At 39.4% G+C, this 25925-nt stretch overlaps 1 protein-coding gene across 1 annotated transcript in view; it reads right to left on the minus strand.

Moving 5' to 3' along the window:
• tsc22d1 (TSC22 domain family, member 1) overlaps positions 1-21945 on the minus strand; it is a 43471-nt gene extending 21526 nt beyond the window's left edge. The window contains exon 1 of the mRNA XM_079617762.1: positions 18697-21945. Within this exon, the coding sequence (XP_079473888.1) occupies positions 18697-21209 (2513 nt within the window). The 5' untranslated portion in view covers positions 21210-21945. The remainder of the gene's footprint in view (positions 1-18696) is intronic.
• Positions 21946-25925: the final 3980 nt, after the last annotated feature.

Genomic DNA, 25925 nt, shown 5'->3' on the forward strand with positions numbered 1-25925 from the left:
AGTTGTCCACGTCTGTCGCCATGGTTACTATGGCAGTACAAGCGGAAACCAGGGATTATTTAAAGGGCACCTATTATGGCATTTAAAATGTTCCTAATGTTGTTTTGGGAGTCCCCAACAACAGTTTTACATGCATGCAATGACAAAAAACACTTTTGTTGTCGTATAATATGCATTTATTTTTACCTGATTTGCTCACCGACTCCCAAATGATTCGTTCAACGACTCGTTTTTCCAAACCCCTCCTTTGCGCGACGCTAATCTGCGTTGATTGGTCAAACGACCCAGCAGTGTTTACAGAGATAATACTTATTGTTTAACACGGAGTACAATGATGCTTTTATCAATTAAATTGTGTTATAATAATGATTATAGTCCACTGCTTTGTAGTTTGTAGTAAAAAACTAAAAATAAGATAAAGAATTTAATTTATGTTAGCGAGCATATCCCAGAGTTCATATTGTAAAAGCACAATCAGTCTTTGTTTGCGTTAGCCCGATGCATAAACATAACGTTTAAAAAAAAAAAAAAAGGCAGTTACGTTACTACGAGGTATTACTCTATTTAAGACAACTCCGAAAACAACGACAAACACTTCACATATCTCAATACAATTGTCATTAAAGACCTAGAAGCTAAACGGTGCTTACACAACAAAATAATTATTAAGCATGCTACATAAAACATAAAAGCAACAATTATTAATAACACTTACAGGTTGTGATACGGAGGAGGAAGCTGATGCAAATACACTTGGAACTGAATCTTCCTTCAATATCAGCCGGCTGGCGAATCCAGGTTTGAGTGCATTTAAGTTGGTAAAGCAATCGTCTTAAAAATGGCGCGACCAAAGCACAAGGCTCGGACTATATTTCTGTGGTATAGTTGTATATATGAATTGTAGCCACTTAGTCTTCAAATGTTCCTCCTTAGGCAGATGAAAAAAGTTTGCTTTGAGTCGCACTTCAGAACACAGCGTCTCGTCGCCATGATGTTTTCAAGTTTGCCTTGGAGCGCAATAAGTGGGCGTATCGTATTCAAATAACTTCACAAGTTGACGTCATCTAGTCAGAGAAAAAGCTTCGGTCTTCTAACGATTCATAAAAATGACTCAGAGTCGACTCTTACTTTTGAAAGACAATAACTTTATATACGGTGCACTTTCATATTTCAAACTTTGCAGGATGTTTTTGTTCACTTAGATCTATGTTACACACTACATGAAAGGTACATTTCAAAATTCCATAATAGGTGCCCTTTAAAATGTAATTTAAAAAAAAAAAAAAATTATTTCTGAAATTAAACAATCTTTGGGAATTTTTGGATATTGTAAATACACAACTGCAGAAAATAGATCACACTGTGCAAGTGATTTTTGGATATTTTATTACAAAAATCTTACATATTGTACCTTGGCTTTAATGGTAAAACTTTAGTAATTTTAACTAAAACTTGAATGCATACTTGCATAGTTGTCATTTTAATTTAGGACTGGTGGTGGTGATTAAGATATTGTTGTGTTTTTAATTTCATTGATAGTGTTTAAAAAAATAGATAGGCTAATTAGTAAATAGTAATAAGATAATAGTGATTATTATTAAAATATAACATTACTATTAATACTACTACTAATAACAATATACAACACACTTGGGATTGATTTATTAAGGATTGATGAGATGCTGGGTTCATGAATATTAATCACGTTGCCTGCGTTTGCTCAAACTGATTTGCTGAAATCAAAACAGGGATGGTATTGGTAATAAATGAGCGCCAGCCAATGAGATTTCCGTTTGCTTTTTAGTTCTGCCCAAAGAATTACCAGCATATATCCTACTTGTTCTTATAAGCTGAATAATTACAAATGAACTCCATAATTTTAACAGGAAAATACAACAAATATAATTTACATGTAGCGCGTCGATTCTGCGTGGTAAGACTCTCGCTGTGTGTGAGAAACACAGCGCTCTCAAAGCGGCGGCGAGTCGTGCGCCTTCACACTAGTTTACAGTACGTCAACGCATCGATTGAGCTCTCAAACGCTCAGTGTTCAGCGAGTGAAAATATATGCTAAACTTACACTTAGCCTCTAACACACACACTGCAAGTAAAACAATTTATTAGATGTTTTGTAAAACATGAAGATCATCTCATCACCAAGTGATGATTTAACAGTAACACATTACTGTATATTCACAGTGACTTTGCAAAATTGGAAACAGTCCTAAAACATTTTTATTTTGACAGACTAGCTCTGTATGAAGCATTTTGTATTTTATCATTAACAAGAGCATTTTCTTAGTGCTTTATTTTTCATTTTATTTATGGTTATCTTCAAGTTGTTTTAGAAATCACTAGATGGCACTATAACACCCTACATGTGATTGAGATCAAACTACACGCCTGTCTGAGAACATGAGGCTTTTATTGGGTGAATATGACAAACACTGCAGCAATCATCCATATCCAGCTCTAAATAATGAGAAAAATCACACATACTTTAACATCTTGGCACTAATGATTCATAAGTATGGTTGCAGTATGAATGGTTTAGTACGCACTACAGCTGGAAGCACATTGGACAACTAATGACTTGAAGAGATTTGAAGTTGATGTCAATGTGCACTTGAAAGAAAGAGGGTGAGGGAAAAATACACCAAATCCAAATGATCCAATTATCATGCTGCGTCCTAGGGGCTCGAGTTTGTACGATCTAGCCCAGTTTGTGGAGGCACTGCAGGGGTTTCACCAATTATTTTTGGATCTCAAACAAAAGCTTGCTTTTCCATGTAATAAAGAGCTGCTTAGATTTCCCCCAAATGGCCATTAGATGGCAATATAAGCAAACAGTGAAGAGAGCTACTAACATATTCAACTCATTCCTGCCACATCCACAGATTGTGACAACACTGACCTCTCCTGCCAAAACTCATTTATCAAAAGCGCCAAAATCATTGTGTCCACCATTTCCAATAAAGCCTCTCAACTCCAATACATAAACTGAGGGAGGGAGTGGCCGCGCTCTAAGGGTTCATTTCAGGTAATGTGAAACAACCGGCCCTAAAACAAATAAAGCTCCTTCATTTGTGTTCAGGTGCAGAACCGATCCCAAAAGCAGAAGACATCCAGTCACACATAGGAATGCTTTTAATCCGAGCGTTTCCTTTCTAATAGATGTTCACGTGAACGAGACCTTGATGCCATCATAGTCTGACAACAATGCTTTGATAAAAACTTGTTTCATGACCTCAACAATGAAAGATATGAGTCAGTCTCTGTCATAAGAAAACTATGTTGCCTGCCAAGTAGCTAGTGAGCACATCGGCATAGTTCAACCACATTTAAAGAGATGGCTCACCCAAGATTGAAAATTGTCATTTATTCACACTCATGAGTAAAGCTGGAAACTGCTAGACCTCATTGACTATTACGGTCTTGGCAAAAACAAGATTCAGGATTCATGTGTGCTCAACAGATTAACGAAGGTCATACATGTTTGTAAAAACATGAGGATGAATAAATGACGACAATGTTTATTTTTTGGTGAACTATACTTTTTAAATGCATTTTTAAAATGTATTTTGCTGGAGCTTTTATAATATATTATACAAATATTTAAAAAGGATTCAAAAAGGATTAAAAGCACATTAAAAAAAGAAGCAGCAGCAAATAATCATCAAAACTAAAACAGAGATTTAATTGTTCAAACTCAAACCCAGGCACAGACCATAATGTGAAAGCATACACATATCTATTCATAGTATGAGGGGCTTGACCTGGCCATCGCTGTGGCCTGAAAGAGCCCGACTGTCCCATCTAGTCCTCATTAACACTCTTATGCAATACTGTCTGTCCAGAAGCCACAGTCTGTGTTAGTGTGTGTGCGACTGTCTCAACAACCGCAGGCTCTCTCTCTGCTGAGGCTGAGGGCACAGGAGGCAGGACGGGACACTCATTTAACTCAGACATTTTCTATTTAAAGCGTTATGCACACACTGGGCAAGCATTTTGGGCAGAAAAAAAAAACTCCATGCATATTTAAACTCCTGATTGTCCAATATCAATACAACGTATCAGATTTTTTCAACATATTCAGTATGAATAGCTGTTTGCAAAAAAAAAAAAAAAAAATTAATTTAGGTTCCACCTTCACAACATTACAGTCTTTGCTTGAAGCTATATCCTATTTTGGTAATGTAATGGCACAACAGCATGAGTAAATGTGATATTGATTTTTGATTACAACAGTTTATATGATACAACAGTTCAATAAACAATTCTAGGTGATATTAACTTGTTTAACAACTAACATTAAATTTTCATGTTTTTGCCTTCAATTAAAATCCAAACAAATCCACAATGCAGCCATTGTGCTTCTCTGAACAACAGTAATGTCCTTACTGAATGAAACCATGTTTTTGAATGAATCGCTCTAATGAATGACTCAACTCACTCAAAGACATTTGCTGCGTCCAAAATCGTATGCGAAAACAGTACGCCAACAGAGTAGTGTCCAAATACATAGTATGTGAAAAACAGTAGATGAAAAGTACCTGAAGACCCATTACTTCCAATGAGACTCTGACGTGCACATTCGATGGACACTTTACTATCCCATGAGGCACGAGAGAGGAACCGTCAATAGAAGTGAAGCGCAACTGGCGCTGGTAGGTGATGTGACGGTAACATGGCGGATGTAGTACATCCACATTTAATTCAAACTACAGTAGTCAACATTTTGAAATGTATCAAAAAGGTTCATCAAAGTTGTCCTAAGACAAGAACGGGTAGCCTATTGTTCAAACTTCATGTAAAACTTTGCTGAAAGGCTTTGATCCACTTCAAATGTTGACTGTGTATCGAACATACTTTTTTAACGGTCGTAAAGTACATTAAAATGTATTAACTACTCCGTATGCGATTTCGGATGCACCAAGTCATTTGCTTTGTCCCTGAATGAATCAGCCATTTTGAACTGAATGATTCAATGACTCACTTAAGACAATGATTTGCACCAAAATATTGAGAGCGGTCTACTCAGATCCATCACTCTTTCCAGATCAATCTACCTCAAAGTTCGCCTTGATTGCTCTACCTTTACACTTTTACACTTTTTGCACACATTTTGTAACATTTTAAGTTCATGAGTTTACTTTATCTTAATATAAAGATGATATCTTTACGTACATTTTATTTTTGACTCCAACTAATATAATATGTTTGCCTTAATAATGTGGATAAATAAATAAAAACAGTGGTTTAAATTCAAACTTTTCTACTTTTTTTTTTTTTTTTTAAGGTAAAAATGTCAATAATTATCGATACCGAACGATATGAAACATTATATCGTGATAATAATTTTTTTTTAGCTATATCGCACAGCCCTATTTGATCTGTATTCTGTAATTATTATTTGAAAAATAAAAATACTGTTCGAATGTTACTATGTTGCTTTGCTGGCCGTAAGTGCAGCAAATCCATGATAAATCCCAAGCACTGCAACTCAAATTAACAAATTAAATGAACTGGGTGTCGCACTGGCGCTGTAGAGCTGTTGTATTTGATTACGTAATGTAGTCTAATGTTACTAGCCTAAATGTTCTTGTAAAATGGAATTAATTTTGATCAAATTAATTATTGAAACGGAGTTATAATATTACAACCACAATGAGAAAAATAAACCACAGGAAATGCAAACACCAGTCGAATGAGGAATAACAGCTGTCCATCACTGCATTCACGACTGCAGGCGAGCGCATCCGAGGTGAGAAAACTTACCAGATAGCAAAATGATCTTGAGCATATGGCTCCATCAAGTTTCGTAGAGGGAGACGGGTTTAAGAATAGAAAACACAAAGTTCTGTTAGAAACAACAGCATAGCACACCGTTATCTTTGTGTCTCTGAGGCTGTCAGCTGAGCGCCTTTTTTACCGAGCATGTGGATATTATTGTTTTTCTCAACATGAACAAACAAAACTATACAAACACGAAAACCATATGCCGACTCGAGTATAAATACACGTGTGGTACGATAACTGCCACAGTCTCAGGTTAAACATTTAAATACAATATTTTAGAAAAATGCCCATCCCTAGTTCGCTCTAGACAGATTAACCTACTCAATTGCTTACTCATGACACAAGGCAACCGCTAAAAGTATTCTTAATAATTTTATTGAAAGTAGTCAACGTTTACCTGTTGAGAGTGAGACACCGCGAGAGTTGTGTTTGTGATGTTTGAGTTGGGGGAGGAGCAACACGCGAAAGGGCCGTTTGTAAAATATGCTGTATTTTTGTAATTCCACGAGGTGCCACTAGCATCTCAGAAATTGCATACTCCACTTTAAAATGTTTTTATACTTCACAGGGCATTTGAGCACCCCTCTCTAACAGTATGATGCATACGCTTCAATAACTCCCAAAAATAGAAACCAAAACGTAGATGAAAACTAAAACCTGTATATAACTGCCAAATGCAGAAAAGCATTCAATAAATGACACCTTACAGATCATGACGGATGAGGACATGGTGATTCATCACAACAGCCAGAGGTCGATCAGTCAGTAGGGCCAAAAGCCATCTTACGCAGTCATTAAAACATCCACCCGCACCTACATGCTGACGTGCAAGTCTGTGGGCTCAAATCACAAGCCTGCTTCATCTGAATGACTGATGAGGAAGCAACTGATGGTCTTATGTAAAAGCACATTAAATTAGCTCATTTAATGGTAAAGGGAAGTACTGGTCTAATTATGGACAGTTCTGTGCATTGTGATTATGTGCTGCTTGTGACAGACAAACAAAGTGAGGAAACAAGTGAGTGTAATGTGAGAGCAGACCACATCATGTGTGTACGCGTCCAACTCTCTCTCTTATTCACACACACACGCACTCTCTCACATTACACGGCCCCACGGCTGGGTGAATGAAAGCCCTGTGTGTGGGCCCAAAGGAAAGTTCTCCATCAATACTGCATGGCTGTCACTGGATCTGTGCGCTCATGCTCCTCTGAGAAAGCTGGACACACTTGAGAGTGTACTGTACAGCCTGTAAACAAACTCAACTGGAGGCTAGAAAACCAATGTATGTGCACATTTAACAAAACAAAGGAAAGAAGTCGGACATTCATAACAAACCATATTAGACTAGCCTTGATCTAGGCTTGGTTTGAAATCAAAAGCAGTGCTGGATCACAATGCTAAGATGAGATCTACTCTTCTTGGATTAGACCTCATTCGGTTTAACACCATTGTGAGATGCAGCCCATCTTTAACAAGATCTGCACAGAAAGAGTGAAAAAAACGTTTGACACTGCAGAGCACATCTTGAAAGGACGCCATTCTCACTGTCAACGTGCTCCCATTCACTGCGATTTACACAGCCTACCTGACACGGCTGTACTCATCCACTCACAGCAGTCAGAACGAGCAGATTTCAGCACCGAGGGCTTAAAATACTCTCTGCAATCTAACCAGTAATTCAAAGCATCAGCTTCACCGCAGATTAGATGATAACCACAGCCATTAAGTGCTTCGGAAGCCAATAGTCAACAACACAAAAAAGCCCATGACGGCAGATTCCAATATGAAGAAGAGTAATCACTGTATCCGCTCCACCTGTGTGGTACCGCAGACTACAAAACAGCCGTATAACACAGATGAGAAATCATTGCAGCATTCAAAATTAACTCATGCAAATGTCTACTTGTAGACCAATGGATGGTGGCAGCTAAGGAGATGAATAGATAGATACCGTAAAGCATGGGGTTAAGGTGGGGAATTACATCATTTTCACCTGGCAGCAATGAAAAAAAAAACATTTTTGAAATATAAATATATATAAAAATAGAAATAAAAATAAATTTTAAAAATGTATATTTATAAATATAAAATAAATCAAAAGAAAAAAAAATGCATAAAATAAATCAATTTCATAAAAAAGATTATGACATTTACAAAGAAGAAACTCGAGCCATTTCTTAGAAAAGAGAATATCCTAGAATTGTGGGCTCTTTTGATTCAGGCCAGTAAGTAACCAGTCAGAACACCCTAGCAACCACCTAAAAATTAAAAATAAATTAGTTTCAATTTTAGTATTGCTGAAGTCTAACTGACTGATCCATTGTTTGTTGGTGCTCTGAGGTGATGGACTGCTTCCAGTCACTGGTGTATCCAGTGTAGACCGCCGCAAATCTGGGGTAGACACGGTGCAAGACTGAGCAAATGAATGCTATACAAGTCTCTTTCAGAAGGTTGTAATGTTTGTGTCTGGTCTAATAAAGGCTCTGTGTACAGTGGTTCAGGTTTGAGTAAGTGAAAAGGCAGGATTCTTGATGCATGTGGGAGGGTTGCCTAAGGGGACATGGCTCTAATTAACACGGGCCAAACCCAGCGCAGTCAGGGAGCTTCTGGCACTGCGCACTCACTCAAGCCAAGGCAGAAACCCCAGTCATCTCATCTGTGGCCATCAGAGGACCGTAAGAGAGGAATGAGAAGGTTGCGGTGTCAGTATGGCTGCGTTTACACTGCAAGCCTTAATGCACAGATCTGATCTTTTGACTATATCCTATTTTATTTGTCCCGCCTGTTTACATTAACTCAAGACACGATTGGTAACCGATATGTGTGTATAATTCTGTTGGTGATCGCTTTACTATGCGACATGGCCGTATTATTTTATAATTCCCTTTGGGTGGCCATAATTATTTGCCAGCATGGATAAGTTAAAAGCCGTCATGGATGTTTGCGTGAAAAGATCCTATTTAAAAATAACTATTTTAGTAGTTCGGTAAGATTTCATTTATTTGATTTTTGTGTTTATTCTTGTGCAACAAATCCCGATCGGTGTCAGATGAGAGTAAAAATAATAATATCTGATATTATTTATGTATTACAGCGATACTGGATAATATCATGGAAAATATATTTTTTAAATGAAACTGTTACATTTCCCTAGCCAGAATCCATCAGGACTGCTCTAAGGACGCTTAGCACATCTCTGCCACAACCACACTGTTTGCACAAGGAGAACAATGGACACACACACTTTCAGTCATCTGGAAGAGGGTCTACTCAGTTCTGTTTTTGTACCATCACTATTTATCTTTCACTTAGAATAGGATTATAACCCTTCCAAAAAAGGCCAGGCTACATGACAGGGCAAAAAATAGCTTCCCACTAGCCAGACACTCAAAAACAGGGCCTGATTTGTTAAAGGGGCCATTCCTGGAAAGTCCCTGTTTGACACCAGTGCTACAAATACAGATGGCCACAGGAGCCGTGGGACAGGAGGTCGTCTGAGAACACAAGCTCATGGTTACCGTTTCAAACAGTGGCACTACCCACTGATTCACCCCGCATCGCTAGAACTGCCCGAGACAACAAGCACTGATATACTAGGGACAATTATCAACACTGCTGACTCCTGGAATATTTTCACCATGCATAAGACTGACAGAGAGAGACAGAGACAGAGAGAGAGATACTAGTGAGGTGTGGTAAATCAGTACTTAAAGCTCCATGGTGCAATAACAATTTTATCATAATTTTGGTACCTGACTCAGACAATTTGTAGATAATTAGAGTTCTGCAGTTCAGGTCATGTGACATGACCAATTATACATTTACCAAATTTGGCATTGTTATTGATCTATAATAAAATCCAGATGGTAAAAGCAATATCTGCACTCTTTGCATGGTGGAATTTAAATATAAAACCTCAACATGTATGAAATTTAAAAAAAATTGAGAAGACAACAGCAACAAATACTACATTTCCTGCAAAACTGCTGCATTCTAAGAAATCACCGACGATTTTCTTACATTGTCATCCAAATGAAATGGCAGACTGAACACATTTTGTTTTCTCCTAAAAAGGAAATACACAAATTTAAATATAATAAAAAATGTATAATAAAAATCTAAATACAATTAGATTAATCGCAAATTATTGATACTGATTTACTGACACTGAATTGTTAAATCGATTCTCAGCCCAAGATTCACCGTTTTCCATGACAGTTTGTTGACTAATAAATTGCACTTTTTGTATTGTGGAATTTAAATAAAACCTCTACAAGTATGAAATGCATTCTTCTACTTTTTTTTTCACTTTACGTGTTCTGCGTTAGATTAAACTGAGAAGGGTCATACATAGCAATTGCATTTTGTTGTCCTACTGTTAGTTTAGGCCTAACTGCTTCTATTGTTCTCATTTGTAAGTCCCTTTGGATAAAAGCGTCTGCTAAATGAATAAATGTAAAAGGACTAACAAAAATGGCTTCTGCAAAAAATGTATTCCATAGGGAACATTGAAATTTGCTACATATCAGTTTTGTTTTACTAAAACAGGGAGATAAAGTATAAATAAATTAGATTGCAAATTATTGACACTGAATTAAATCTACTGACATTCCCCAATGCCATTTCGGTGTTATTCAAGTAATAAATATATTATTTATACTGGTATTGTACAAGGCAAAATGTTGATAATGATTCAGCTCTTGAACTGACATGACCCCGGATGAGAAAGCAACCCAGAAGCCTCTGTAGAGAATAGAGATCTGTTTTTTTTTGTATCCATGCTTCCTTGAAAACCACCATGACAGAGCACAGCAACTGCTTTTCTGCCAGACTCCGATCTAAGGCTAGGCATAAATTAGCATGTATTCTGCAGCTAGTCCAAAAACAACCAAGCAAACAATATATTCTTAAGTCCTTTGATTCAGATTGCCAGCACAAAGCAGCGTGGCATGGTTTTAAAATGGGAACTCGAAGCCCCTGCAGAATGAGCGCAGCTTCTCGAGAGCCAGTGCGAGAGTGATGAAGACACAATTGTCTCTGGAAGCCTTATGCTAGGGGGTTTAGGGCTGCCGGTTGCTATAGCAGCTCGGTGGCAGCTCAGACGAGCGGGCAGACCAGCGTAAAGGACAGGGATGGGCAAGCGCGCGGGGGTTTGCACAGAAAGCGCGAGATGGCCGGCGGCCAGGCGACACTGGCAGTGTGGCTGAAACAATGACTCAGTGCTAATGGCTCACAGCGGCACGCTGTATGCTAAATACAGAGCCCGGCACTCATTCGGCCTCCTCGCATAAGAGAGAGGAATTACTTTGGACAAAGTGTTGGGAGAACGACGGTAAACCACATCGTGACTATCGAGTACTTTGCCATCGGATGGAACGGCATCAAATAAAAGCAACTACAAAAGATGTAGTCCTGGAGTGATGATCAGTTCACTTGAGCTCCACGCTTTTGTCCTTACATCAGTTCATTGATATTTTTAACTAATCCGTAATAAGATTTCTGCCATGACAACTCTTTGAGTGTTTGGCATGGTAACGGGTATGACAATGTTGTATGTTTGGTCTTGGCGGAATAGATCTGCTGCTTTTATTGATGCTGAAGAGGACTTGCTACCGCCAATACACACACACACACACACACAGCTGTGAGCAAGTAAGGCATGCTGCTGCTGTACAATATAGTGTACATGAGTTACCAGTAGAAGATATATACAGGTGGAGCTGGGGAAGGTGGAGGGTTTCTGAGGTTTTCTAAGGCAAATGCTACCCAAGTGTTTGAAGGTCGAGCAGCGAGCTCATTGGTACGGAAGGGACCAATCAGCTGCGCTTTATAGATAACGATGCGATTATGAACAGGTGAGTTAAAGCAACTCCAGTCCTCGGGACCCACTGCTCTGCACAATTTGTATGTCTCCCTTATTAAACACACCTGAATCACATCATCAGCTCGTTATGAGAGACTCCATGAACTGAACGGAGTGTGTCAGATATGAGAGACATACAAAATGTGCAGAGCAGCGGGTCCCGAGGACTGGAGTTGAGAACCACTGAGTTAAAGGACCTAGATAAGCCTGCGCCATCTAGAGTTTCATGCCAGAACTTATATCAACAATGTTCACATTCGGCACCAAATGATGAATGATCTAGACTCAGGTGTCTGAGGACTGAAGCAGAGATTATTTTGCACAAGTCCAAGCTGCTTGCTTTTTATCTGGTATTAGGAGTTTAGAATTGTGCAGAGGTGAGAACTTGACTGGCAGATAATCCGTGGCACACATGGTGTTTGTGGCAGGGATGGGGAGGAAGTGGAGATAAGACACTCTGCACAGATGGAGCAATGCCTCGGGGAGCCAGCAAGGTGATTGGTGGGAAAACATTCCCACTGTCAAAGATGATCAATCATTCAACCGACAGGCCATTAATACAGTCAGTAAAAGTTTATGTTAAGCACTAAAAGGCAATTAAATAAATGTCACACTTTCACATTTATCAGAGAAGAATAAACCCCATTTAAATTAGAAGCCGTCCAGTTCAAAAGAGAGCCGAGGAAATGTGTTGTTCAGCGGCCGCCATGTTTTCCACAGTGACCTCATTTCACTCCGTCCAGCCTGGCGATACAAGAGGATATCTCATTGTACATGTTTAACAGAGCAAGAGTGCGGCATGAGCACATGCTCAAGGTTGCACACGAGATTTCCTGACCAGTCTGAAACCACAGAGAGAGGCGGCTTTCCAACTCTGCTGACTCACGTGCCGACTGCTCTTAGAAAGCCAAAATAGGAAGGGATCAAACTTTCTACAGGCTGTAGCTCAGGCATGAATAACGACTTGGGCTGGGGTTTCGTTTCAGAGCAGCGATCTGGATTTCTCTGTAGGCATATTAATCAGGAAGCCTGACCTTTAAGTAAAAGTATGCATCTTTATCATTACATGTCAGATAATGAGAGCACTGGAGTTCGGAAGATAAATAAAAAAATATTTCTGTGCAATAAAAGCATAAGATCTTTTGTTTTACACTAATTTAGTCAATTTCAAAATCATTTAAAGATGATAATAGAACAAACAAATAAACATGGACAATGAAACACACAGACACAAAAGGCTGAGGCTTGGTTATGCAAATACCTCATCCATTTAAAAACAGATCTACTGAAGAGAATAATAAAAACAATACCAATCCCCGGCGATCACTGAAAGCAAACTGCTAATTCCTCTCACTGCTGAACAAACATTATTAAAAGCAATGAAAATAAAATGAAGGAAAACAATTATTTTACCCAGCAGATCAAAGGAGTCTGCTAAAACATGACAATGCAACAGCCAGGAGGTTGTTTTGCTTGGTCTCCATTCTGCTGTTCAGAGAGCACTTAAATTGGGCTGGCTAAATGGGCCAGATGAAAATATCCACTCGGCAAATATGCTTTACAAGCAATAAAACGTGTTGCTGCGCCTCGGCACTTCCCTTTACGCTTTTTGTAGAGGCTTCAAAATAATGAACTGTTTACATGTGAATGTGTTGCTTAGCAGCCGTCCAGATGAGATTCTCTCTGGACAACCGAACAGAGCCGAACACGGCCAAAGAAACACTCAACGCAACAGTTTTGATGCAACTTTGTAGTTTTCAGAACTACTGTGTATTCAGAAAACTAACAATTAGAGATGTAAGAGAGAAAACAATGGCAATCAGGAGATGTAGGAAGCACCAAAGCATTCAAGGATATGTTGTCACGCCTGGGAAAGAATATGAAAGCTAGCAGATTTCAAACCTGAAAAGAGTTGAGACAAGCGCAAATGTCTGTTGTGAATGTGAGAAACCAGTTCAGCTGAGCTCATGAGGTCTCTGCCCCTATTAGCTTTCAGTCCCTAAAGTACTTTGCTGTGCTCTCTGCTCTCAGGTTTGGAAGGACAGGTTCTAATCCAAATGACATCATCCTTAAAAAAAAAAAAAAAAAAAAAAAAGCATACAAGAGCCTCCTCTGGTCCAAATTGTGTTTTTTTTTTTTTCAAAGAACAGGATCTTGTCTTGCATTACAGCTGCAGAGCGACCCTTGATGTCTAACAAAACCACATTAAAGAGAAAGTTTGCAGTCAATCGCAGATAATGAATGAAAATGTTATCATTTATTCACACAAAAAAGTGATGCTAGTCAGAATGTCTGAGCAGTTTTGTTTCATTCAAAAACAAAACAAATCTTTGATTTATATCAAGCTTCAATATAAATAAAGTAATAGAGGAACATTATAAACATGGCAGAAATTTAAGCCTTTATTAGGGTCCTATGACACTCCACATGTGTTGGATAAAAACTATCGTCTTATCACACACACAGGAACTCAAAGTTCTTCACGACAACCCGTAAAAATAAAAGTTTGGCTAATTTGAAGAAACTGTGCCAGAAATATATTACTATTGTATACTAATAACTATAATAAATACATTATAATAGTTAGTATTAAAACATTATTTAAGAAATATCACACTTTTCCCCCATGTTTTAATTTCAACAGTAAAACTTGTTAATTTTATTATATTTTAAAAGATTAAGACATAAAACATTTTATAGGACCATATTATTGCAAAACAGTAAAATACAAAGTTATACATTCTTTTAAAGTTTAATTAAATTAATTAGACATAATTTGATTATTAAAATGTAATTAAACCATAAAAATCCATCACATTGTAAACTATACAGGGAAACACCAATTGGCACATTACTAGGCTATAATATTAAAACTTACAATTAAATGATTCGTTTACTCAATTTTAAGTGACATAAGGATGTTATAAATATAATAATAAAAACTACTTTTTAAATGAGATAGCTAGAAAAGCTGACTATAGAAACATAACTGACTAACGAGTTTATGGACATTAAATGGCTTTTCTGGGGTAAATATTACGTGGCATTGTTTACAAGCGGTACTATTGTTGTCTTTCGGCAGTTGAAACACTGAGCGATTACGAGACGATATATTTCAGTAAGTCAGTCTATATCGTTCAACATACCTTGCTTCTGATGTTAATTCATGTTTATTTCGTGCTGTAACTAGTAGTAAAGAGATTGGTTCATGTGTGCTCCGCGCTGCCACTTCACTTTTTACAACGAGTGATATTTCACGCCACATTAAAAGGTGCTCTAAGCGATCTCACGCGTTTTTTAGGCCAAAACATTATTTTTTTTTCACATACCACAAACATCTCCTTACTATCCGCTAGCTGCCTGTCCCCTGAACACACTGTAAAAAAACGCGGTCTCTGCAGAGAGCCCAAGCTCCACAAACAGCAGCAAAAACAAACTGAGCAATAAACAGAGCGACGCTCAGCACGAAACAAACTGTTCCAGCCAATAACCGACAAGAATGATGTGGGGTGGGGTTTGGGGGGTTATTGCGTGGATGAGGAGGAGGGAGGGTCTAGCTAGCCTCCATTTTGTTTGATAATAATTCAAACATCAACAAGGTTACGCCAACCAAGATCGCTTAGAGCACCTTTAAAGAGTGCCAAAACGGTATTCAAAGAACTCAAAACCTTAGACTTTGATCCATATCTAAACAAGTAACAAAACTTATTACGATATTTTGGATTGGAGGCGCACTACAAAGCTTTTTTCATTCATCAACTGAAAACAGAATAGACCAAAATATATATTCTTGGGATTTAAGAATCGATATCAAAAATAAACAAATGTATATATTTATATATATATTTATATATATATATATATATATATATATATATATATATATATATATATATATATAAAATAAAATAAAAGGATTTCATAGGGCCCTACTTGGTTCACTGATAATGTTCCCCTAGGCATAGTTTCATTCATAATGTGCAACTCATCTAAAGGTGTGGCGTCATTGAGGGCAAACATCATATGTTCTCAAATGAGTATCATGAGTATTTCGTTGAAATACAGAGACTTAAGTTTCATTCTCTTTCTAATTATTGTATGGCTTCACAACACCCAATTCCCATTTTTATGGTGCCTTTTAGTCATTTTTGGAGCTTGACTGTACCATCAACGTTCTGGGGAAAAGTGCAGTTCAGACTGCCCGTGCCCAACATCTGGGCAATTGACAATAAATGACAATTTTCACTTCTAGATGAACTATCCCTGTTAGGGAGAGCAGTGAAAATGAATATCACGAAGGGACCAAGAGAGAAAGCATACACAAACTGAACTGGCCCTTTAAGTTCTGCCACGTTATCTGCTCTGGCTCGATCTGGCCGAGTGAAAGCATTTCCTCTCCTATCCCATTCCACATGGTCATTAATTGGAGAGATAATCTACTTGATCTCTACACAATGAGTGATTCATTGAGACTCACATGTGTGGCTTTTATCACTGCCAAGACCAGATTACATTGAAAAAAAGCAAATATGAGATAATCTTTCTAAACGAGGCTGCCAGTCTACACTGTGACCTAAGATCAGTATAATAAAAAGATTGAAATTATTTGTGCGGACTTAATCGGTTATTGAGCAAGAGCAAAAAGGGAGAAAACTGAATGATCTCATCCTGTATAAGTGGCCTCATGCTTTACACCAAAACAGCACCAGCTGATCGTCTTTCACAACAAAGAAATGGGTTGAAATTCAATTGTTTGCTCACTCAGAGGAAAAAGCTTTTCCTGTATTTTGTTTTGAATGGTTGGCTCTCTTGTAGGCAGTCCTACAACCAAACACAATCACACCGAAAATATGACCCTGGTTAAAAAGCACATCTATGAGACAACACAGCAAGTCTTGGAGGAAGGACTTGAATCCAACAGATGTGTAGTACTCAAATTCAATCACATGAATCACATGATTCAACTCAAAGGATATTAAAAGTGTCAAGCTGTCAGTCAACATGCCAAGTTACATTTAACAGCAAACTTGGTCATGGCTATTGCAGGCCTGAACACTATATTGAATATTCAGGACATATTTGCAATGATTTTGCTGGTGATACACAAAGTAACATTGTGAATATGATTTTATTTCGATGGTTCACTTTAGACATTCTACTAAGTAACTTTGCAACTACATGTCAACTAACTCTCAGAGTTAGTAGGGACTGTAGTAAACTTATAATAGACTTAAGTTATGGTTTGGTGTTGAGGTTAGTAGAATAAGTTGACATGCAGTTGCAAAGTTAAAAATGTCACAATAAAGTGTTACCATATGATGATTTTAATATGGCCATTAGTTTTATAATACTACTTACAAGCATTAGAGTGTTTAGTCGGACATTTAAAAGCATCAGATTTAAATGTTAAGAGTTCATAAATTCAGTGAATATTTAAACTATGTTTGAAAAGTTGCACATTTTACTTTTTGCATGAAACATTATGAATCTACCTGGGAACCCACCATTTAAAGCAAATACCAAAATATACTGAATCTCGCTAAAAGTCTTAAACTATGCCACCAATTCTGAAGACTATCTAGTTGTGGCTTGACAAGAAGTGTTGACCAAAAATGTATAAGGCCATTAAGTGCTATACAAATGAGATCTCATTCCCATCGAGGGTCTGATGTTTTGTGACCACACGATTTTATTTACATTATGTCTGAATATAGTTCTGAACAGATCTGGTCTGTGATCTGACATTGTTATAGAGTAAAAGCCAGACAATAAAAGCTTTAAGCAAGATTGTGACTAACACCTGAGAGAAAGAAGTGGTGTCACACTTGTGTGTGTGCACTGTGACAAAACTGTCTGTTTCAAAAAGAAGTGTTAGATTACAGTGCACTAGGACATCTGTCAGACAAGCTCTGTCAAGCACAGGAAACTTTATTTATGAACAACTCATAAACATAGCACTGTATAAACATGCATGTCTGTTTCTTCTGAACGGCTTAAGACGAATGCAAACATATGTCACACCGTTTTAGCAGTATGTTTAAAAGTGTGTATGCATTGCAGCATGGCTTATTAAGTATGACAAGCAGAACTTGCTTTCTATGTAGGTTACATTTCTGGCCTTGCAGTAAAAGCAAAAAAAAAAAATGGACTAGACTGAAGCTAGTTTCTGGATTTTAAAAAGGCTGAGATCTACTAAAAGAGTACACTATCTGTATACAAAAAAGACAACCTACCTTTAAACAGACACGCATCAGTGATCTATTCTGGGTTTAAATGTTACAGTTTGAAGTAAAGGGAAAAAAAGCAAAATAATTTAATTTAAATAAAAAGCAAGCTAATTTTTTCGTCTGTATTTGACTCCTAAAAAGCATATTTACAGCTTTAATTCCATACAATGTTAGCTTAGATGTCACCTATATACTAGTGTAACACTTAAATGTCACTTTTAGCTGATATACACATTTAAAATATCCAATCGTTCTCTTACAAAATAGACAAAAATAATGACTCAAGCTAAAATTTTGGCCAAACAAATTCTATCTAGAATGAGAAAGAACCTCCCACTAAAACACCTACATCTAACTATGGCTGGGATGTAAACAAAAGACTATTGGCCCCCGTTTCAAAAGTGAATTTCAACAGTACAAAAATACAGCCATCTGAAGTGATTTCATGGGGTCTTTTAAGGCAGGCTGACATACTTTGTAGTACAAAGCTTTTACCTTTCTGTCTGTGATACCACAATAATAGTCTACAGTTTTGTTATATGAAAAAACACTTCTAGCTATGCTATGCTATATGGAAGCCTAAACCCTGCTTCAAATCTGTCTGCTGTGATATTTAATGCACACCACCACCCTTTATGATTATAGCACAGCATTAAGCCATACCGCTGATCATCACCCACTGCCTGCATGTGTAACTTTTAATAAAGCTATTCCAACTGTAATTACAAAGGCAAATGAATTGGAAACGGAGTGAAATGCAATGTAATGAAGAAAAGAAAAAAAAAAAGAAAAAATTAAACTTACCCATCATCCTCTCCATCCACAGGTAAGCTCTTCAGCAGGCTGGCGGAGGCAGTTAAGGCACTGACTCCACTGCTTCCCTCTGGACCACGGGAGGTGCCCGTCTGGGAGGCACATTCACCACCGGCTGGCTTGGGTTGCATGAGCAGAGACTGGTGCTGTAACAGAAGGAGCTGGGCATCCTCCAGCGTTCTGGGCATAAATGCAGGCAGCGGCCCGGTCTCTTTTGAGCCATTCTGGATCAGACCGGACTGCGGATCACTCTGAAGTTTAGGAGGAATGCCTGATGAGGTCACGGCCGGGACAAACTGTGTGCCACGAGCTTGTGACTGCTGCTCCATGGAGGGTTGAGGGGCGAGCTGCTGCCCCTGGGTCTGCTGTACGAGACCGGTGCCCGACTGCACCAGCTGGGACACGATCTGGACCATATGCGCGGTGGGTGTCTGTTGTGGCTGCAGGAGGCCTTGCTGGAGAGGTTGAGCAGCAGAGGGTTGAGAAGCCACGATCGGGATGGAGGCGGGCAGGTGGGGCAGTGTTTGTGTTGACCCAGGTGGCACAGTGTTCATGATCTGCTTGGATTGAGGGAAGTCAGGTGGTAGGCTGCCTCCCTGGATTAAGGGGTTAACATGTGCTGGTGCTACCTGGGCCGGTGCGGGCGAGTAGCCCATCTGCTGCTGGGTCACCACAGGAGAGGATTGTGCTGCCTGGGCATATGTCAGTTTGGGCATATGATTGGGCACGGCTGTAGACGAATGCCCGATTGTGTTCTGCAGTCCTCCGATAGTTCCCGGCGGCGGCTGCTGAATGCTCGCCGGCATCGGAGCTACCGCATTAGTCTTAAGATGAGCATGGACTAAGTCTTGGGGTTGCATCTGAGACATGGACACGCTGGAAGAGGGGTAGTCATGCTTTTGAGCAGCGGGCTGTTGGAAGGTCTGTTTCGCAGCCGAGGAGCCGCCAGTCTCTCCGCTACCCAGACTTTCAGTGTAATGGCTGGCCGAGCTGCTGACAGAACTCCCACTTACAGACTCTCTGTCCGGACACACAACACTCTCAGGCACAAACTGGCGAATGCTTTCGACCGTTCTGGTGCTGGGGGCATTTTCAGAGGACGCCGCACCCGGGACCTCCTTGTCGTAAAACTCGGTGCACGTCCACCTACCCTTCTTAAAAGGCTCAGAGGTAGAGTCCAATTTGACCACTCTGAAACGTGAGCTGGTGGAGGCAGGAGGAGGCACTTGGGCCTGGGGAGGATGAGCGTTCACCACTGGGGCAGAGGGAGCAGGCACTGCATGCTGGCCCACGACAGCTGGCCCCACCTGCCCTGTGCCTGTCGGAGCAACACCACCGGAAACTGTGGGAGCAGCGGTGACACCCGTGCCGATTATTCCACTGGGAATGTGTGTCAAGTTTACGGTTTGGTTACTAATACTATTCAAAGCAGGGGAGTAGTTTACACTGCTACTATTGGTACTCTTGCCACCCACAGCAGGCACACTGGTGGAATTTAACATACAAACATTATTTGTTAAAGGATTACCAGTACTAATTGTGGCACCTGAAGTCACAGAGATCATTCCAGTTCCTGAGGCGACAGTAGCCAAAGGCTGGCCGATGACACTGGTTGTGCCAACAGAGGCATTCGCAATCAATCCTACCACATTTGAAGGCATTTTCTGGCCTGTGCTAGCTAAAGCTCCAGAGCTTGAAGTCACTGAAGATGTGACTGCACCTCCCAAATGATTCCCAATCTGTGTCCCACCAGCAGGATGAGCTTTTTTAGAGGAAGCAGGATTATGGTGATGATGGTGAACTGTCCCGTTAACCATGGTGCCATGCAGGTGTGCTTGGGTGAGGATGGGTGGCTGGTTGGGCGACACGGCCCCCGGGGTCTCCGCCTCATGGAAGTTATTTAGTGTCTCCTCCGAGGAGCTCCTTTCCGGTCCTCCTGCATTGTTGTTATGCGAAAGGGACACATCCATGATCTCTGAGGATGATAAGTCCTCGGTGTGGGACTCATCCAAGTCGTCACAACTCTCTGTGTCTTCTGTAATGCTGTTATTGGTGCTGACAGATGTCTGAGCGGGGGTAACGCTGGTGATCTGAAAGCCACTCTTCTTCTTCATCTGTGCCACTGCAGTTTGGGGAAACATAGTGGTCTGCAAGGGGATACTGAGGCTCTGAGGAGGGTTCTGGGGCCCAAGCGAGGATGCGGCCGGTGTTTGAGACTGAATCAGCACCGGTGGTGAATACTCATCCCCTAACATTAAGTTGTTGCTATTAAGGCTGGTGCTTCCCGAAGTTGTCAATGAGGAGGAACCACCTACCGTGCTGTTACTGCTGTCTCGTCTGGGTAAACTCATGGGGTAAACCATTTTTCGGGCGCTGCCGGAGTCTCCTGATCGGTCGTGGTGATTCATTTCTGAAGGATAGTCTCTGACAAAGTTATAAATACAGCTCAAGAGAACAAGCTCTTTTTGGGAAGCAACTTGAAGCCGCTCGAGTAATTTCCGCATAAAACCAACACTTTTCCAGTAACTGCCACGGTAATTCCACTTGGAGGTGTATTTAAATGTCCACCATGAGGAGCAGGCTAATGCCAATGCTAAGTTAACAGTCGCTAGCGAGCTAGCCGACACGGATCCGCTTCAGCTGTTGTTGTTTTCAAAACGTATATCCTCGCAAAACCATTCAGCACAGAATAACGTTGAAGTTTAAACGTGAAGGAGACGACACACACGGCCCGAGGTGATCGATATCCAACCTTACAACGACAGCGTCTCTCCCCATCACAGTTCAAACTGCCAGGCGCATTTTCAATTGTTGTATCAGCCGTCACCAGAGCACGAAATCACACGAAACAAAGTCCTTCAGCCGGCGTCAGTTGACAGAGAGAAACCGAGCAACTCAGCGCTGCCCTGCTTTATTCCATCCCGTGCTTTCTTTTGTTTTAGTCCTGTGTTTGTTAGCGCTATGTCTCTCTCCCACTCTGGTCCTATTCACCAGCTGCCTCCTTGTAATGTAACGTTAGCCTGTGCTAGTGCTATCAGCCTGTGACGAGTCCCCGAAAGGGGGAGGAGAGCGCGATAACATGGCGACCGCGCATGGCAGTTCACGTTCACAGCGGCCAGACATAAAGCCGAGAGAGTCTGGGCAATGTTGGGCGGAGGACGGGGGGAGGGGGGTGTCCTAGAGACGGCCGGCGATTCGGCGAAGAGCTCCGAAAACCCTCGAATGAAGCCGAGTACAGCCAACTGTGTTGGTGAGGGATGTTTCTTATTATAGCCTTCGGTAACTGTGGCAGCAAACACTCAGAATAACATCTTTTGTCCGCTGTGGTTATTATTATTTGACATTGAAGAAGGGGAGAGAAAGACAGGGCACGGATGTATGGGTCCTGTAAGGCTGACATATTGGTTTAGCTAACAAAATATATTTTGGGATTTTATTGATTCAAAACTCATTAAAAAGAAAATAAACAGTTTGAACCTGAGAAAGATGTAGTAAACACCAGTAGCTTTAGGTTAGGTGCTGTTGTGTGTTTTTGCCCTGTACAGGGCAGGACATCAACAAGATGTAAACAGACCCTGTGTGTGACATCAATGATTTGTTCTGTTTTTGCAAAACAGCTAGTCTGAAAGAGTAGCCAGATATTTCCACAGACAGAAAAGAACAACCAAACACATCTGCACTGACACAGTTATTTTACACACGCTGTTTGTTGCTCACCTCTGTTTAGGGATGAGAAGTAAAGTTCTAGGTCCAGCAGACCTACACAGAATACATTATGTGTCTACTATTCATGTGTTTTACTTTAAAAATGTATAATTTAATTTCAAAATATGTGTTTTGTTTCAGACAACGACATCTAGGTTATAAAATAACAACAAGGAATGTATCTCATGTGCGCTGATCCAGCTATATTTAGCTTTCAGCTGTGACAGTGAGAATAGCATCTTTGTTGTGTGGAAGAAGAATCATTTTCATCAAGTAACACCAGATATGTATTAACGCTGATGATTTGCCATCACGGCTACCGGGTGAAATAGTGGGTTTCAGATAACTGTTGAAATTTGTTACCATAAAAAAAAAAATCTGTTTGTCTGAAAAGGGTAATGGTATGACTAAGAGAAATATTATGCTGAAAGCATATTCAAAGATTATATTTAATATTAGGTTTGATATTTAGTTGACATTTGATGTTATAGTTGATTTCTTCATTCCTAAAGTGCCATTTATTATAACATAATGTGTATATAATGTGGCAAAAAAGCCTTATTATAATATCAGCTTTGTGTAAAAGCTGATATTATATGCAGTATGTTGACAGCTTTGCTGGTGATTTTTCTAGTATGGACTATCATAAAATGTAGGGATGACACATTATGACAAGGTACCAAATGTCTTGCATATCATCTTGTTGTTTATTACATCAAATTGGCGATTTATGAGTGTCCCATTAGAAAGGGCTGACACATCCAGCTGCCCTTGCCAAACCCGTGCGCTTGAATGTCAAATGGAGTGACCCAAGTGAGTGATCTCAGTGTAACACATTAAGTATGAGGAAGCGGGGTCTTACAGTCCCAAAATGGGCGTGTGCCCTGATGTCCAGATCAAGCAGACAGGCTGTGCCCATCCATACAAATTTCAGAGGGAGAGAGCCAGCGAGAGCTGATTGCAATGTAAGCGTCTGGTGCTGTCAGCAGCTTTAAATCACACTGGCACTCCACAACAAAAAACACAGAGAGCTATTGTGCTCCCGAACAATAATGGTCAATTTATACACTGGAGTCTGCTTTCATTTTGTAAACACTTATTAAAACAGGTATCTTTGGTGATATAGGAAAAACAATAGAGGTCCTCTATGAGAATTGTGTAATTTAACTCCGAAATGAAAGCTTATCCCTCCGGAGTATGCCAATGGTGGCCGAGGTTTACTTTAACAGCGTGGTCGATCGTTTCAGTCCGATCTCAACAGTTTGTGTGGCACATTTTAACTGCATGGGATTGTTTTTTTTATATATCTGACGCAATGTAATTTAGGCCTTGCAGAAAGTTTGTTATTGAAGGATAGGGAAGTTATAAACTATAGCTAGCTGACAGCAGACCAAAGCACTGTTGCTCATTTCACATGTGAATCAGTGTCACGGTGTGTTGCAGAAGAAGGCACGGAGATGATGAGTAAGTTCCAACATTAAGTTTAATTACAATAATCCAAACAAAGTAAGAATCGGGCTGGGTTGTAAGACAAAGGAAACCAGGAACTAAAGAATTACAAACTAACAGTCCATGAACAAAAAAGAAAACTGAACATAATGGTGACAGGAAGGTGTTTACATACAAGTTTAATGAAGGGTGGAAGGATGGTTCTTTGAAAAAAGAAGAAGTAAATCATGTATGATATGTACTTTTTAAACTGAGAAAATTATAAGGTAAACATGCTGGGGTTTCTCCCAAGGTTTTTCTCCGTACTCTGAACACTCCTGATGGAGTTTTGGTTCATTGTCGTCGGCTTTGGTTTGCTCACTCGGAGTTTAAAACACTCAATATTCAGTAATAATATCGATTCGACTACATTATCAGATGAGAAGAAGTTGTTTCATAATTGAACTTTGCAACATTGACACTGTTAGCTGAATTGAATCGACACTAAACTAAAATGAGCACACTTGAAACACTTGTCTTCTGTAGAGCTGCTTTATTGCTAAATTGAGTTTCATAATTGATGAACTTGGCAAGATTGACTTATTGAACTGTTATTAATCAACATTGAACTAAATTGAGCTGAACAATGACACATTGTCTTCTGTGGAGCTGCTTTAGCTGAATTGAATCCGATCCAGAACTGAACTTTGCAACATTTTCATTGAGCTGAATTGAAACAATATTGAACTGACTTGAGCTGAATAATGATACTATCATATTGTGAGCTGCTAGTAATTTCATTACTGATGCATTTTGCAACACTGTTATTTTCATGTTTATTTGACTTGACTTGATTAGTCTTTTTCTAAATGAAACCCCCCATGTCTGAAGTGTAAGTTTATAATACTGCTGCGTTATGTGGTTAAGAGGAAATGCTTATAGCTGACTGTACAGTATTTGACAATGCTGTATGTTAAGCGCATTCCTCTTCCCTTTGCAAATTAATCATAAGTGTTTGACCCGGACCCCCTTTATGCCTCAATGAGGAAATGCAACTGTTTTAAAGTAGTTCATACATTTCTTTAGGAACTTTAAAGACAATGCATCCTATACACACAACACATCTGACATAAATCCTCAACAGTTTGCTATTCAATCCTTAGAGGCTCAGGGAGCTGTGAAATATTGAAGGAAGTATAAGCAAACTGGGCAAGAAAGGTCAATGATGAATATGATCATCTAACTTTGTTGATTGCATGGAAGGTTATGATGATGAATATGCAACAAGCAGGTTTTGCAAGTTTACTAACTTGATCCGGTTTATTTATAGGGCACGTGAATAGGCAAGGCGAGTGAAGGATTAGGGGCATTAAATGACATGATCCGTTGAAAACCTGATAAATTCCTCTCCTGTACTCTGTGAGGCCTGCTGGGTAACATCATCATTGTTGTATTATTTAGTCACATTGTTTCAATCATAGCCTTGCTTGTAATGATCTTAAAATACTGAGTCTGCAAACTTTTATGGATGGTTATGGATAAATGAATGTGAATGTACTTCATTCCAGTCTCCTCTGCCTCGTGAGTTGATGTCCTTGACAGTGAAAGCAAGGACGGCGCTCCCTACATTTCAGCACTCAGTAATATGTGAATAATCTTCGCAAAGCTACTTGTTCAGAAAAGGTTTGAATTCACATGAAATATGAACATGTGGTGAAAGGTAAGCATTTTGGCCTATGAAGGATGTGTAAACCACCTGTGTCAAAGGTAAACTATACGTCCTCAAACCAGATTTATTGAATTAAAATGAAAAATAATTTTTTTAGACATTTGACATCATTAATTAGTACACTCTAAAAAATGCTGGGTTGTTTTAACCCAATTTTGGGTCAAATATGGACAAACCCAGCCATTGGGTTACATTTTTTAATTGCATTTTTGATCCAACGTTTGGGTTTGTCCATATTTGACCCAAAATTGGGTTAAAACAACCCAGCATTTTTTAGAGTGTAGTAAATCAGCCTATTTGAGGTTTTAAGATTAGCTTTAGTTTAATTCTATTTATCTAACTAGCTTTTTTTGGATAG

This window comes from Phoxinus phoxinus (genome assembly GCF_949152265.1).
Source record: "Phoxinus phoxinus genome assembly, chromosome: 7".
In the NCBI taxonomy this organism is placed as follows: Eukaryota; Metazoa; Chordata; class Actinopteri; order Cypriniformes; family Leuciscidae; genus Phoxinus; species Phoxinus phoxinus.